This window comes from Passer montanus, unplaced genomic scaffold (assembly GCF_014805655.1).
Source record: "Passer montanus isolate IOZ18808 unplaced genomic scaffold, ASM1480565v1 scaffold107, whole genome shotgun sequence".
In the NCBI taxonomy this organism is placed as follows: domain Eukaryota; kingdom Metazoa; phylum Chordata; class Aves; order Passeriformes; family Passeridae; genus Passer; species Passer montanus.
In genome coordinates, this window is record NW_024357281.1 from 1,186,511 (window position 1) to 1,202,122 (window position 15,612).

The 15,612-nt window shown below is 39.0% G+C and overlaps 1 protein-coding gene across 4 annotated transcripts in view; it reads right to left on the bottom strand.

Moving 5' to 3' along the window:
* PIGN (phosphatidylinositol glycan anchor biosynthesis class N) overlaps nucleotides 1–15,612 on the bottom strand; it is a 100,745-nt gene that overhangs the window by 44,038 nt on the left and 41,095 nt on the right. For all 4 annotated transcript variants that reach the window (XM_039721942.1, XM_039721933.1, XM_039721950.1 and 1 more), the window contains exons 10-12: nucleotides 14,535–14,594; nucleotides 13,366–13,458; nucleotides 11,443–11,498 (exon numbers count right to left, since the gene is read on the bottom strand). In XM_039721942.1, the coding sequence (XP_039577876.1) occupies nucleotides 11,443–11,498; nucleotides 13,366–13,458; nucleotides 14,535–14,594 (209 nt within the window). The remainder of the gene's footprint in view (nucleotides 1–11,442; nucleotides 11,499–13,365; nucleotides 13,459–14,534; nucleotides 14,595–15,612) is intronic.

The window sequence follows — 15,612 nt, forward strand, 5'->3', positions numbered from 1 at the left end:
TGTTAGTTACCCTTGTCATAGGTATACCTGACAAAATTAATCTTTCCAGCACATCATTCATGCTTCATATAAGCTAAGCTATTTGACAGCAATTCACAACAAGACTGTGATGAAGTACATTCACCATAGCAATGTCAAAGGGATCTCTCTTTGGCCAATGAGTCTTGTTTATCATCACACTACAGAAATTACCATCCCCAACAGCATAGGTAGCATGCTACAGACAAATCATGAAATAAAAAAAAAAATCTCAGAACAGAAGGAGATGCCTTGCAAATACATCTGTATCCACCACTGCTACTGTGTTAATTTTATTATGCCTGGTTATTTGGGTACAGATTTATGGTAATTTTATTGCACAGTACATTTTCTAGAATTCTGCTATAAAAAGTAACCCCTTTGTGTCTGTATTAGTTGAACACTTATAATGCTGCAGATTTAATAATGAAAGTCAAGGAAGGACCACAGACCTGTAGATGAAATGTACAAGAGAAAGACTGAGATCTTTGCCTAGCTCATTGTCAGATGAAAACAAATTCATTTCAGCTGCTTACCTATTCACACACACTCACAAACCCCAGGTACCTATGTCAGCTCATGCATATCTACACCTTTCTATCACTACCTTTTCACTCTCTCCATCAGAAAAAAAGAAAATATTGTACATCCTCCAACTCTTTGAGAGTGGCAAGATTTGCAAAAGACAGCGATCACATTTCTATGACCCTTATCCAGCAGCAAATCAGATGTAGCTGTTCAGCAGTCTTATAACTTCTTCATTTTGTCTGTTTGGGAGATGGGCAGGAAAGCACCTGCTCCTCCTGTTGATGCAAAACTAAAAAGCGAAAGAATATGTCCCTAGACCCCTGTGCCAACCTCATGATGGAGCAATGCCATTTGAATATAGCATGATAGGATTTTGTATAGGTGACCTTCTTCTGAACACCACATAAAGCAGAGCTTTTCACGTGTTTTGCTATGAAAGAAAAGCTAAAGAATATGTCCTAGACCCCTGTGCCAACCTCGTGATGGAGCAATGCCATTTGAATATAGCATGATAGGATTTTGTATAGGTGCCTCCATCAGAAAAAAATAAAATATTGTACATCCTATAACTCTTTCAGAGTGCCAAGATTTGAAAAAGACAGTGATCACGTTTCTATGACCCTTATCCAGCAGCAAATCAGATGTAGCTGTTCAGCAGTCTTATAACTTCTTCATTTTGTCTGTTTGGGAGATGGGCAGGAAAGCACCTGCTCCTCCTGTTGATGCAAAACTAAAAAGCGAAAGAATATGTCCCTAGACCCCTGTGCCAACCTCATGATGGAGCAATGCCATTTGAATATAGCATGATAGGATTTTGTATAGGTGACCTTCTTCTGAACACCACATAAAGCAGAGCTTTTCACGTGTTTTGCTATGAAATTTCTAACTCCAGAATTGTTAGCAGCAAAAGAGCCATCAGACTGACACTGACCCAAACAACTCCAGCAAACTCCTCTGCTAAATTGCTGAGTAATTACAGGTTCTTGTCCTCTTCTCCAGAAAAAAAGATCCCTTGTACCTGAGTAACTTGCAACCTGAAATAAATCACCCAGAATAAAGTTGCCCATCTCTGTGGACACCACCTACCCTACAGAGCATCTGAGGCCTCTGCCATCCAGACATGGCAGGGGGCAGGTGCCAGGGCCTCTCTGCTCTCTCCCCATCAGAGAAAATTGCCAGCAATCAGCTGAGTATGTTCAAACTCTGTTGCCACACACTCCTCTGTGAGAGAGCCATACTGCAGAGCAGAGATGGCTTCCACTCCAGCAGTTCTGCAAGCAGCTGAAATCGTACTTACAGGACCCACTGTTACAGCTTTGATCCACAAAGCAATAATTTGATCCACTGCTGGCAAAAAGTCTGCAGACTGGACTGAGGTTTTTGCAGGGCTGCTATTCAAAAGCAACTGAGCCAGTGCAACAACAGGCTTCAAAAATGCAATCTCCCATGAGAGCTGCCTTCCAACATTCCCAGGGCACAACAGGACAGTATCTTAGAAAGCATCCCGTGGGTAATGGGAGAGAAGAGACACAGTTCTGCCTGCATTCAACACTATTAATGTGCAGAAACATGATTGCACACTTATTTCTGCTCTACAACAAATTCACTCCAGTTAGCAAGCCATGAGTGCAGAGACTTAATTTTGGTGACAGTGCAATCACAACCAAACCCAACTTTGTCATTCTCCTGTTTCTTGCTTCCTGTTTACTTTTCAAAGTACTGTGCAGTCTTACAGGAGCAGAATAAAATGCATAAGAGAAAACTTCCCACTTCATCAGCAGCAGAGAAGAATCACAAAGACAATAAATGGCAAGTGATGCAAAAACTTGAATTCATTCAACAAAATGGGAAAAAAATTGACCAAGTAAATACTTCAAAAATCAAAGTCTGGAACCATGATATTTTCTTTCTGTTGAACTTGCTGTGCAATACAGAGTACATGATGTTACCTGAGGCAATGATCAGGAAAAAGAAAGCTATTAAATTCTATGGACCTCACCAAATTACCTATTTACATGAATTTTAATGGCCAGAAGCCAATTTTTTCCCATTTTCAAAATGAATTCAATTCCAGTTCTTTAGATGTGCCTTTTCAGAAAAAAATAACTGTTTTATAGTATCTGCCAAAGACAGACTGAAAGCACATACTATGAGATAAAGAGACAATCCTTTGCATACATTTTAGTTTCGATCAAAGAGTGAAGCTTCAAAGATTAAACAATTTGATGGGTAACTCAGTGATCCTTAATTTGTTTAGATGGCCTTAATTTTACTTGTTTACTAAAATATTTTCAGGTAAGCTGCTAAAACAGGCAAGTCCTGAAAAACTTCATATTCATAATTAAAAGATGCATGTTGATTGCAGATTTTAAAAATTACAGTCATTATTTTTAGTATACTAGAGTTATGTTTTTAAAAGAAAATGTGCTCTACATACACCTACACAAAAGGGCTTATTACAGCTTCATAAAGCTCAGAACCCACAATATTCCCTTTCCCAACTTAATCTAATCTCTTTGTTCCTGCTGTTCTACTGCCAGGACTTTCCGTTTTGGAGGGTCTAAATTTCAAGTGGGTTTTTGTATTTCTGGAGTTTATGACTAATGTGTTAAATTTTTAGTCAGGTAGTGTAGTTGTAGGGTTGTAGTAAGTTACTTTTGCAACTCAGTTATTCTTTTTCTTTTAAGAAGCATTAAAAAGCATTGCTGACACTCCAAAAGAAAGAAAAGGATTAAGAAAGTAAATAGGAGGCTCCGGTTTTTAAGTTCTGAGGTTTTTGTCCTTTAAAGCCTAAATAAATGAAAGAAGGACACAAACACTTCCACAGGCCAAAGGTAGCAAAAAGTATGTTTACTGACACATTGCAGAAGCCTGTCAGTACATCTATGCTTTTGTATTCATCAGATTCACAAACATGCAGAGGAGGACAGCAGGACATCGGTGAAGCCGCAGGAAATGGTCTGACTGCTAATGCTCCAACCCTGGTCTGTCAAGTCTCAGGAATTAAAATAGCCTTTAATATTCACAAATCAGAATCCCTGATGTAGCATATTCAACAGCATAGTGCCTTGGGATATTTATGTAAATCCCTTAGATAACAAAGATGAGAGAAAGAGGAGCTGACAACTAAACTGCCAGCTGCCAATTCACTGAGCAGAGAAGCAATTAAGGTAACTGGGCTGCATACAGCATATTTTGCATGTAAACTACTATGGCAAGAACTTCAGAGAAGCAGAGGCCAGAAGGGAGGAGACCACACTCCAAAACTGTCCCTCTGGTCCCCTTAAACCAGAAATGAAAACCTGGATGCAGGGATCTTCCAGGGGGAGGGGGTTTGTTCAGAAAGCCATAGCAGGACATGATGCCACAGCCTTGGAAAGGGAAACTGCTTTTCAGGAAAGGTGGAACATCCTTCAAGGAGAAGAAAGGCACCATTTTTAAAGTCTCTTCTGTTTTAGCAGGGGAGGGATAAGTGCTGACTGTACATAACACCCTGCCAATGCTGCAAGTCCTCACATCTGCAAGATACATGATGATTTATGTCAATGACTTATCTATGATTTATGACAATGAGCTGGATCTAGGTATCTGCAGTGTTGTGGCTTTGTAATGTCCTCTTCTGCTCCACAATCGTACATGCCCATCCTAAACCCTAGTGACTATTTTTGAAGCAGCTGCATCCAGAGCAGACAGCTTGAGCTGTGCTGGGCTGGGCCCTACTAGCAGGGCCCCTTGGCCACCAAAAGATGTCTGGGAGACCACCCATACTGATCCTAACCAGGAGACCATGGCACATCAAGGAGTCAGTGATCCACATACCTTATGCAGACCCAGGCCTGTGGTGCCCAAATACCTTGGCCAAGGGACAGACCCAGTCAGCTGGTAGGAACAGAGGAGCCTGCAGGCAATTCCAACTCCATAACAGGGATTACACTGCCAGCCTGTCCTCATGTATGTAAGAGCTGCAAGAAGTTCTCATGTGAGCCACCCCTCTGTCTGACAGTAGAAATTACCATCAGGGTTGACTTCTTGATTGAAAATCACATAGCAGCTTGAATGAGCAAAGCAAGGTAATGCCTCCACAGCCAGCATCTGTGTGGCACTGCCAGAAAACTGATCCCATGCTCCACAAACACAGGTGCCCAGCATCTGAAGGGATGTACGATTTACTTGCTATCTGTATTGTTCTGTTCATTTCCTAATATTAAAACAGCTATTTTATTAAGCTATTTGTTATTGGGCCTTTCTTATTGGGATCCAGAAAGAGCCCTGTCTCTGCCCCTTACCTCATGCCCCAGACCAGAGCATTCTCTGTCCAGCCCCTCCTACCACCTGCTGGAAATCCTCCCTCACTCTCATTGCACAAAGCCTCACAAGTTCCATGAAAAGGCCAAAAAGGATTTATAATACATGGAAATAGAGAAATATACATTAATCTTGGGATATTTTATCTTACATACCTGCCTTTTAGCTCCTTCTAAAGACTTTACCTACTTCCTACTTGATAGTAAATCCAATTACATCCAGTCCTCCTGCGCAAAAGCTGCTGCCAGTTTGCTTTTCATGTACAAACTAAAAGCTCCTGAGTGCACTGCTGAAACTCAAGACCAGCAGGATGTCTGCCTTCTAAGAGGATTGCAGCCTCCCTGAGCAGCAGCATGCTTCAGACACGGCCCATTCAGTGAGAGAGAAGCTGACATTTTTGCCAAAGAACAGGCATTGATTTCTCCCTGAAGAGATGCTACCTTAACTATTTAAACAGGAGGGCTTTTCTTAAAAAATAATACAAAGCCATTATTTTCATTTGAGCACTTTGTCTCTACAGCATTGCAGTTCTATTTTTTGATGTATATACAAATGTCCTTAAAGCCAAGGGTGGAAGGGAGAAGGCTGCCAGTCTGTCTCCTGACACCAGCTAAAGGTGCCCACACTGGCTGGCTTGTGCCAGCAGTTCCAGCAGCAGCCTTATGCCTAGATTCACACCTGATAACACAATGGGGATGAAGTGGACAAAGGAAAAGGCTGGCTGCCTTTCCAGCGTTCACTTGGAATTGATGGAAGCTGCTGGTCCTCCCTTCTTGACCACAGGATGAAGGGGCTGAAATCCCTACAGATAAATCAGTGCTTCTGCTAAAAAAAAGGCCCTCTGAAGACACAAAGCATTCCAACGAACATGCAGCCAGAATAATCACAGACTATCCTTCCCTTCTGCAGTATTTTCACCCTTTCCTCCTGGCATTCAGTGCTTAAATGTTTGCTCTTGCAAGCATTATCACATGTATCACAAATACTTTACATATTACCAGTTATTTCAATAAATGTAATTTATTTAAACAGAACAAAAATAGTATGTTGCAAAGGGTGTACTGATATCTTAAGGAACCCTGCCTTGCTCAGTGGTGGAAAAGAAATCACTTGCTTCACTTTGATCCAAATGTCAATTTTGTGGGAATATCTATTATTTAAGTTTTGAAAGGCCATCAGACAGAGGGAACAATGTAGTACTGTATCTCCAGCCATCAGAGAAAGGAAGAAAAGAGAGGTATTTGTGCACATGGCAGTTTTTTGAAGTTTCTGTAATCTTCAAAGACACTCTACACTCTATTTTCTTTTCTAACACTGACAAAATACATAATGGGCAATTATGTGGAAAGACTAAGCCTCTACATGATTGATACTTCCTTGCACCAAGTCCACACAAATGTTTAAGGAAGTTACATCTCAATTCATACTAGAGGAGAGAGCAAAAGAAGAGTTACATTTTCATATGGTGAGAAGTACATTTTTATTAAATAAATTACACTGCACATTAAAGATGCAGTGACTGTCTACATAAATATGCAAGTTATAACTTGATTATGCACACAAAAGCAATTATTTGGTATGATTAATATGTAGTATTCAGACAATTAGGTTACTTTAAAAATGCAGCATAAGGTGGTACGAGATTTTTCATATGTGAGAAGATGGCTCAAGAATCTTATTTAAAGTCAAGTTTCTATTTCCTGATAAGAAAACCCCAGCCATTATCAATAAAAACTTCAAGACATTCAATAAAAAAGCACAGCTAGTGGTAAGCAAGCACTGATTATACTTTAGCTGTTCATCTCTTGGATTTTTTTCTGTATGGTGGTTCTTAAACTACTGCTCCTGCCATCTTACTGTGAGGGACCAGAACCTGACCAGCTGGAAGCACAGCCATCCCTGAAAGCACTGGATACACCTGAACTATGAAAAAGGACTCCTGTGCTTTTATGTAATTTATTATCTTAAATATTTTGCACCTGTGGGGACAATAAAATTGCACTAATTGGTGACTCAGATTCTAGGGCAACACCGATGCACCATTTACTCACCACACACCCCTGTCCTGATACTTCTTATAGGATTACTTCCCAGGCCAGAGACACCAACTTTAGGAATGATTTTGCAACAGTAGCATCTGGCCCCTTGGCACACTGGTGTTTGAGCTGTGCCAGCTTGGCAGTTGCCCTAAGGTACATCAAATGGTCAGAAAGCTCAGATAGTTCACTATCCTGGACGTCAGTTTTCCTCTGTCAGCAGTCTTCAGATTTGTCCTCTCACTTCCTTCAAAGCATCTGGCATCTTGGCACCTCCTTTCCTTACACAGAAAGGTCAAAGCATTGTGCTTTTCTTCTCAGAATTCTGAGAAAAGCCTCTGATTTTGCTAAGCAAATGGTTTTGGAAAAAATGTCTTTTGTAGTTGGGAAAAAAAGGTAGGGAGAGAAAGGAAGTGGGAAGGAAACAAATTTCAGATAGTAACTTGTTCATATATCCAACTAGAACTGCAGGTAAGTATTCAGTCTCAGCAAGCGATACTGCACCTTGCCTTGCAGAATCAAACACGTGGAGCTGAGTTTCTGAAATGTATTCTCAACAGTTTCACAAGTAGCCTCAAGATACACTTTTACCCTGATTTGTTCTTTGATGAAGGCACTTTGATAAAGCAAACACGGCATTACTGGCAGCCAGACACATCCTTATTAATAGATAGAGCTATCCAAAACTCTAACCCACCTCATGTCTGGTCAAGTAGACACTATTGAAGTTTCTATCACATAACACAGTAATCAGCTCCATCCTCCTTCTCATCATTATACACCTGACAGATGGATGTCAGAGAGATGCAATTTAGATCCAAGTAGGAAAGGGCACATATCTACTGGCCTCCTTCATTTCCTGTCCTCTGTGCCAGCCACACTTCTGCTAGGGATGAGATTCCCTGTGGAAATCAGAAGCTTTACATCAATTCAATATTCTTCCTCTGGTGCCAACACTTTCAAAATAGACTTATTTTATTCATAAATATATATGTGTATACTAGCTTAATGCTTTTGGTGCAATATTTTCAACACACAACTCAAACACTGGCTTTGGAGTCATTGCATCTGAAGGTCATGAACAGTTTTCTATTCACTCTGTAATAAAACACCTGAAAATCAAACTAGAAAACAGGATTTTTCCCTCAAACATTTTAATGTTATTTCTGACTGAAAAAATTAACGGGAACTTAACCTGGGCTTAAGTTGCAATTTCTACAGAACACATTGCTTGTGAACATATCCTCCCCTCTCCCCTCCTCTGAAAATGACATAGTCATTAGTAGTTGCACTTCTAAAACCAGAATGTCTCAATCTGAAATTCTAAATTCAGATTTCTTCTGGAGGTCATATCTACATTACTATTATACAGACTTGATTCAACTACATCTTGAAATAATTTAAGAAATTCAGTTCTTAGAGATATCTTTGTTCATTTTCAGGTCACCAAGTTCCTGAAATAACACAAAATCTGTAATAATCACAAAGTATTTAAAATTTTCTACATAACTCTATGATTCCAAAGCACTTCAGACATTAATTACCCTTCACTAACCTCTAATAAACTATGAAGCAGAAATGAATTATATGCTGGAATATATACTTTCTGAGCTTCAAGTTAGATATTTCAGGCACCAGAAGGATTCAAAAGGAGTATAACTCCTTTGTACAGCAACTGAAAATGAACAGAGGTGGAAGAAGTTATTTGTGTCTGAATGAAAGGACAGCAGTGCAGAAACACAGCACAGAACTGTGCTCAGCTGCAGCAGCAGGTAAGGCCAACCATAGGTTAATACAGATCAGGGGTCAAACCTGACATTAAACCTGGGCTGACAACTCCCAATAGCATGCAGCTCTGCAGAAACACAACCTCCATACAAATACCAATGACTCTGAAACACAGCACACCAAGACTTTTGCTCCAGACAGGAGGCAGATGTCCCTAACTTTTCATTTTTAACTTCTCCTGAAAAAGTAACCATACCCTTCTACAGCCTTCTATCCACCACCAAAAAAGTGTCTCAGCAAAGACAGCAGAAGGGCATGTATGCCTTTCCCTCTCTATCTCATTCAGACTCAAGCATAATTTGTGTGCTTAACCAATGTGGTTTGCCTTATACTAATTCATCAGATCATGCACCTGCAGCAGAAATTCAAGCTTGTGTTCACTGCACACACATTCATTCATCTGCAAGTGAAAGGGGGGTTGGATCTATAGATGGGGCACACCTAAAAATACCTTCAGTCTTCCTCTGGTTCCTGCAAGCTGGAGCACTAGAAAGTTACTCATCTGTTTAAAAACAAGTTTGTGTTCACCACTCCATCCCAACTATTAGTAAGAGGTTGGACAAGACCCCTTGGTAGCTTCCCAGACATAAGTCAAGTTTTGAAAGTCAAGGAGAGCTGGGAAGACTAATCAGAATGTGGCCAAACTACTCCCAGCACACTGTGGGTGAGCATTTACATTAGTGTGTGACCATCCGTGCTATGAGTCTTTTTCTACTTTCCTAGAATGAATAAACAGCATCATCTTGAAGCAACAAAGAAAGTCCTCACTCCCCACAACATTCCTGTATGGCATTTCACTGTGGTAGTGGATTCCCTGCCTCCCCCACACGCAATGACTGCTCCTTAAGGCTGACAAATGCCTTGCCACAACAGACCCTAGGAAAGTGAATAACAGCATGCCCAACTTAGAATCTTAGCTAACTAACACAAAGTTGTGGTGGTTTTACATGGGAGGCATTTGCAGAAGTGATATAATGCTTTCAGGTTTGTTTTGATTCTTATTACTTTTTCTATTAGTTTCAAGTTTTGTTTGCGCACATATAATCCTTTAGACACCAACCACTGACCAAGTCTGGAACTAATTCTGGACCCAGATGCATCAAAACTCCCTCTGAGAAGGAGGTTAGAATGTAAGGGGGTCTTCTCTGAATCTCACAACACAACAGGGGGATCTCCATGACAGCCTTTTCTGACCCATCCTCTGCAGTAAATAATCAAGCGTGCCTTATCTCTAAATCTTGCTAACCGCTGTCTTATTTACTGTCAAACATTGTGAAAGAGTTATCACTTCTCTCTGATAAGTGAGGTGCACCACTCCATCCATGATATTCACACATCCAAGGAATTATTTTGTTTTCAAATAAAAATGTTTCCTGGAACACCTGTTAATCCAAATTTTGATTCAGAAAAAATTGTAGAGTACCTAAAGAAAATAAATTTATTTTTGCAATGGACCAGACCAAAGCAACAATATGTTTATACTACATTTCAGTTGCATTTTCAAAGTGATAAATGTCTCTGGCATTTCCACTTAATCCAACATATCATAAAAAAGGAAAGACAGCAACCCATAAAGCAATTGGTAATAGTTAGATCCTTTAAAGATAAACACAGCATTAAGAAAAGCACATCCTATTGTATAGACTCAGTCTTATTTCTCAAGGAAAGGTAAAATTGAAAGAGCTGTGTAATCAGTCATTTATCAAAGACAACTGTCCATCCTTTCCATAGGGGCATTTTATTTCACGTAGATCAGTAAATTCTTTGATAATACAACTGTCATTGTTATTCAGAATTTGTTCTAAAGGATTCATTATGTGCCCAATATTGACTTGACTTTTGTCTCATGGTCTGTCTCGAACCTTTCTCTCCGAAGGAGCTAGAGGTATAAAGTAACACAGCAATTGTCTGTTCACACAGACAGCAGTCATCTTTAACAATAAACTTACTTCACAGGAAGCAACTCAAGTACGTTTTTCTGCTGCTATGATTTAAACATCTTAATTAACATTGCTCTATTTCCCAAAGGAAAACAGCTGCTCTTGGTGACAAGGCATTTTTGGAGCACTCCACAAACCGTGAGCAGAACTGAACACTATCACATGCAAAGCTTTTAAAAACCTTTACAGAAGAAAGGAAAAGGAAAAAGAATCTTTAATTAGATAAGACAGAAGGGTGAGGGGAGCAGTAACTGTTCCATACACTAGAGCAGAGTTCCCAGATACACAAATCACTAGAAAGACTCCTTCAAGAGCCCTGGAAACCCTAAGACTAGGCAACACAAATGCTAAACATTGTAGGCTTCTGTTCTGGATGCAATGCATTTCATTTATTCTTCGTTAGCATTTAAATCACAGAAGAAACAATTCTTAGTTTAACTTTTAGATATATATAAAAATTAACAGATTGCGCTTCCTGACCCTATAGGGACTTGTATCTCCCAAAGTATGCTGAAAAAATGCCCAAAGTATAGCAAGAAAAAAAATCAGGGCAATCTATATAGCTACAGTGTCAAAAAAAGCTTAGACAAATAACCCTTAATGGAAGATAAAATGTAAGGAATAGATTTTAAAAACTAAATCTATCTTAAAGTTCTGGTGAGAAGAAGTTAATTGCATAGAGTTCGAGTGCAAAGTTTCATAGTCAGATAAACACTTCCATCCAGAAAAGACTTAAGAGACTAAATGTGTTGTTGCAGCTCACTGAAATACCAAAGCAAGTGGTAAGACAATCAGGTAAAATAAACATTGTTTTTACAGACACTTACTTGAAGGGTGTGAACAGAATTGACAATGTAGTTTCCTTTTTCTGACTCATCTTAACCTGCATAAAAGAGCATTAAATCATTACATGCAAGTGGCAACAAGACTAAAAATTGTATCAGGAATTAAACTATAAAAGACTACAGAAGATTTCTAAGACTTTGGAAAAGGAATGAAATCACACTGTCAATAGGCTGCCCATGAAACTGGCTGTTATACTCCAGTATGCACAACTCCCTTGAGCTCCTGGAAACTCAGACCTGCTCTAAAGTAAATAAAATAAGCAGTGGCTGAAGCATGGTTTTTCTCAGAAGGCCTTCTACAGTTTGCAGGATAAAAGGAAGACATGGCTAGAAGTGTTACCAGGCTTCAGTGACAAGCACCCTCAAGGAAACCAGCACCATTTACACCAGACAGGCACCAGTACACTGCAGCAAACACCACCAGAGCAATACTGTAAATCAATTAACCTGCACATGGACAAAAAGAGAAGGTTTTGATGCCATCAGAGACATTTTGTCCTAGGTCCTCCAAAACATCTTCAAGGCCACCTGCAGCTGCCTGACTCAAGCCTGACTGTTGGCATAATGTACAGTCAGGAACTTCCTAAGCACACTACTTGTAAAACCTGACAGCTGGAAGTGGCAACCCACACATTTTATCCTATCTATCCAAGGCAACATCATCTCCAGGGAGCACAAATTGTGGTCAGGTCAGCCCATCACAGGAAGAGTAAAATCTACTTGGCATGTCTAAGCCAGTCTACTGCTTCAGCAGAGGAAAAGGAAATTCAAAGGAAATGCAGACAGGATAATTCCAAATGCTAAAAACAAGCCAACAACAACAAACCAGCACTACAGCACCCAGCACTACAGAATGAAAGTAAGCTCAAAGGAAAGGAGAAGCAGAATTACTTTTGTTTTTTAAATAGTCTCCAAGATGCCAATTTAACTGAAAAATATCTGAGTCATCGTTAATTCTTAAAGCAGAGGTCTTCCAGCTGCAGAGGTGCATCAGCATGCTTCAAACTTTACACCCAACTCCACCAGTTACTTCCCCTGTTAACATGCCAGCTCTCCACCATATTTTTGAAAGTCATTCTGCTGCTGACACTGCCACCCTGGTATCCAACCTTTGTGAACCTGGCATTCAGAAAGGGACAGAAGATGCTGAAGGTGCTGATCTCATGCAGGTCATCTCATGCTAGTTCATTGTTTCACTATCACAACAAGAATTGCCAGACAGGATAACAGTTCTTTTGTGTCTCAGCTTCTATCTGTGCAGGATGGTTTTCCCCCAGAGTATTTCTATGCCTTGCCAAAACTGGGGTTTTGGACAGTTTCTCACTCCACTGCTTAGTGGAACAGAACCTTTATTTGGACCACTCATGTGTTCTCATAATGTAATATCCAATATTAAATGAATCAAGTCAGAGGAGCCAGAGATGAACACTTGCAAAGCAAAACAACAGATAAAACAGCATTAGCTAAAAGTTAATTAGGCCACTAATTTAATTTCTTTAATGCACAGGAGCCTTTTACCTTTCTGATGTGTTTGTGTACTGACCCTGATTTAAGGCCTTGTCTCCCAGCCCCCATTGCAAAGGCATTATTTCCCTTCTCTGGTATCAGCATTCTACCTACATGCTGCAAGTAGGTTTATATTAACACCAATAAACATCACCATTTTTGTTAAGAAGCAAGAAAAAAGTTATTCATTCTCTTTAGAAAAAAACAACCAACCTTCTTTATTAAAGTATTTCAAGCTTCCTTAGATAAGTCTCACAGCTATTCAATCAAATGAATGTGCATTCAGTTTTAATCCTTTCAACTTGGCACACTATGTACAGGATAAGTCATACAATTATTTTACACATAGCAACAACTATTATTCAAATAAGTTGGGCTTTTTTACCATATGTTTAGTACCTTAAATTGCTCAAGAATCTGAACAGCATTGGTAAACATGCTTTCTGCTTTGAAAAGAGCACTAGTGTTCAGATACTCCAGAGGTAGAGTTCCCTAAGGAAGAAAAATACACATAATAAGTAAAAAAAAATAAAAATTAAATAACAGGAATTTCTCTTAACTGAATTGCTGGCCAAAAAAGCAGTAAGAACACTTCAAATTACTGCTGAAATAACTCATGTAACATCTGTGAAAATAATCTTCTTACACAGATTTGCAACATCATAGGGATTGTTTGTAATATCTCAGCTTCTACAGGAATGCAAAAAACATAAATAACAGAAGTGGTTACTAAACTATATATTAAAAAATAATATCAACTCAACCTCTAATTAGATGCCATTTTTGATACCCCTAAAAGTCTTCCACCCTCACCTGGGCCTGACTGAATCCAGTACTTGTGGCAGGAAATGGAGCAGTTCCCATGCCACCCTGTGTTGGGCAGCTTTCCTCACATAACCAGCAATGACTGCAAGACAGGGGGGCAATCCCTGGGACAACATCTCCAGAAGAAATATTTTAAAAAATATTCTGTAAATAGGTGTTTTATATGTGAAACTAGCAGTGTGAAAGCACACTAATGAAATGCTAATTGTCAATTCAATATTTATGAGGCAACTTTTGGACTATGCAATAATACACGAGAGAAATAAGAAGAAAAAGCCATCTCACTGTTCACTAAGTTAGAGGCACAAGATAACATCTGAAGAAAGTACACTAGTTTAATCAAGAAATAATTGAACATTAAATTGCAGGAACTGGCTTGTTTACAGGCTTAGCTTTCATGATCAAAATCATGTGTTATTCAAACCATATTGCATTTTTACCATCCCTAAAAACAAAGCAACAAAAAACTTTTATGGCTCAAGAGTATGAAGTTGCAGATTACAAAAGAACCAGCTGCCTCTCCAATTAAAAGCCCTACACCATCCATTAAAAAATTTTAATTTGTACTCTAAACTGAAGATACACACAAAATTAAAACTACAAGCAGTCTTCACACCCTATAGCACTTTTACAAATCTATAATCCTTCTCCTCACACACCTCAAGTCTTGTCCCCAACACCTCTTTCTTTCTTTAAAGTGAACAGATTTTTATAACATAGAAAAAAACATTTGTACTTCTTACCACAGAGTTCAGGGGGAAAGGCACACCGATAAGGGAAGCCATCAGTGGTGCTATATCAGCCTGTGCAAACAGAAGCATTCCCATTTTAACATCATTTCAGCTTCCAGAGATAATAATTTCAGCTTAATTTTAACATGTCTGCATACGCAAAAGATAATTATGCAATATTGCCAAGTTATACATACAACTCTCCTTTACAGTTTTTTGGTTTTTTTAGTTTCTAGTAATCATAGCATGATTAGATTCAAAATGTGAAGCTCTGCTGCTGAACAAGCTTGAAAAAATACATTTGTATGTATAACTCTCCTTTACAGTTTTTTGGTTTTTTAGTTTCTAGTAATCATGGCATGATTACATTCAAAATGTGAAGCTCTGCTGCTGAACAAGCTTGAAAAAATACATTTCATTTAAAAACCAAATATAACCACGCCAGTATTTATTTGCAGGAATTCAGCACCTCCTTTACTGCACTCAGCGAGGCATACCACTTTTTATTACTATTCATATGACCAAAATAACTAATTTCATATTTACAGTTTTAAGCAGTATACTGGATATACTGCTTTTCACAACATTCTTTATCCCATGCTTCCACAGCACAGATTACTCACCTTCTCCCCTTCAGAGGGAATTCCTGAAGTTTTTTAATGTCCAGTCAGGCCTCAGAAAGGCCCTTCAATCTACACCAAGGCATCTCATAAAATAAGTTATTGTTTGCTTCTATTTGTGATAATAAACACTGCCTCTTACCAGGTTTATATTTTTCTTTAATATAAAACTACACATCAAAATTCTTTGTTTCTGCAGTATAAATCTGAAGAAATTACACTGAAACTACATGCACTGCTCCAGCCTCAGATCTACTGGGCAGACTCCAAATCATTATTAGTGGAGAACAGTACACTTGGAGCATAATGATAATTAGAAGTCTCATTTGCTATTTTTACCTCTAGTCCCATGTGTATTGCAGCACAACAGCTCTGTCTTTGGGAACTCCATTATCCAGGACAAATTAATACTCAAGACTCTTCTTTACAGTCTCAAAACAACATTGCCATAACTCCTTACCAACCTTGAG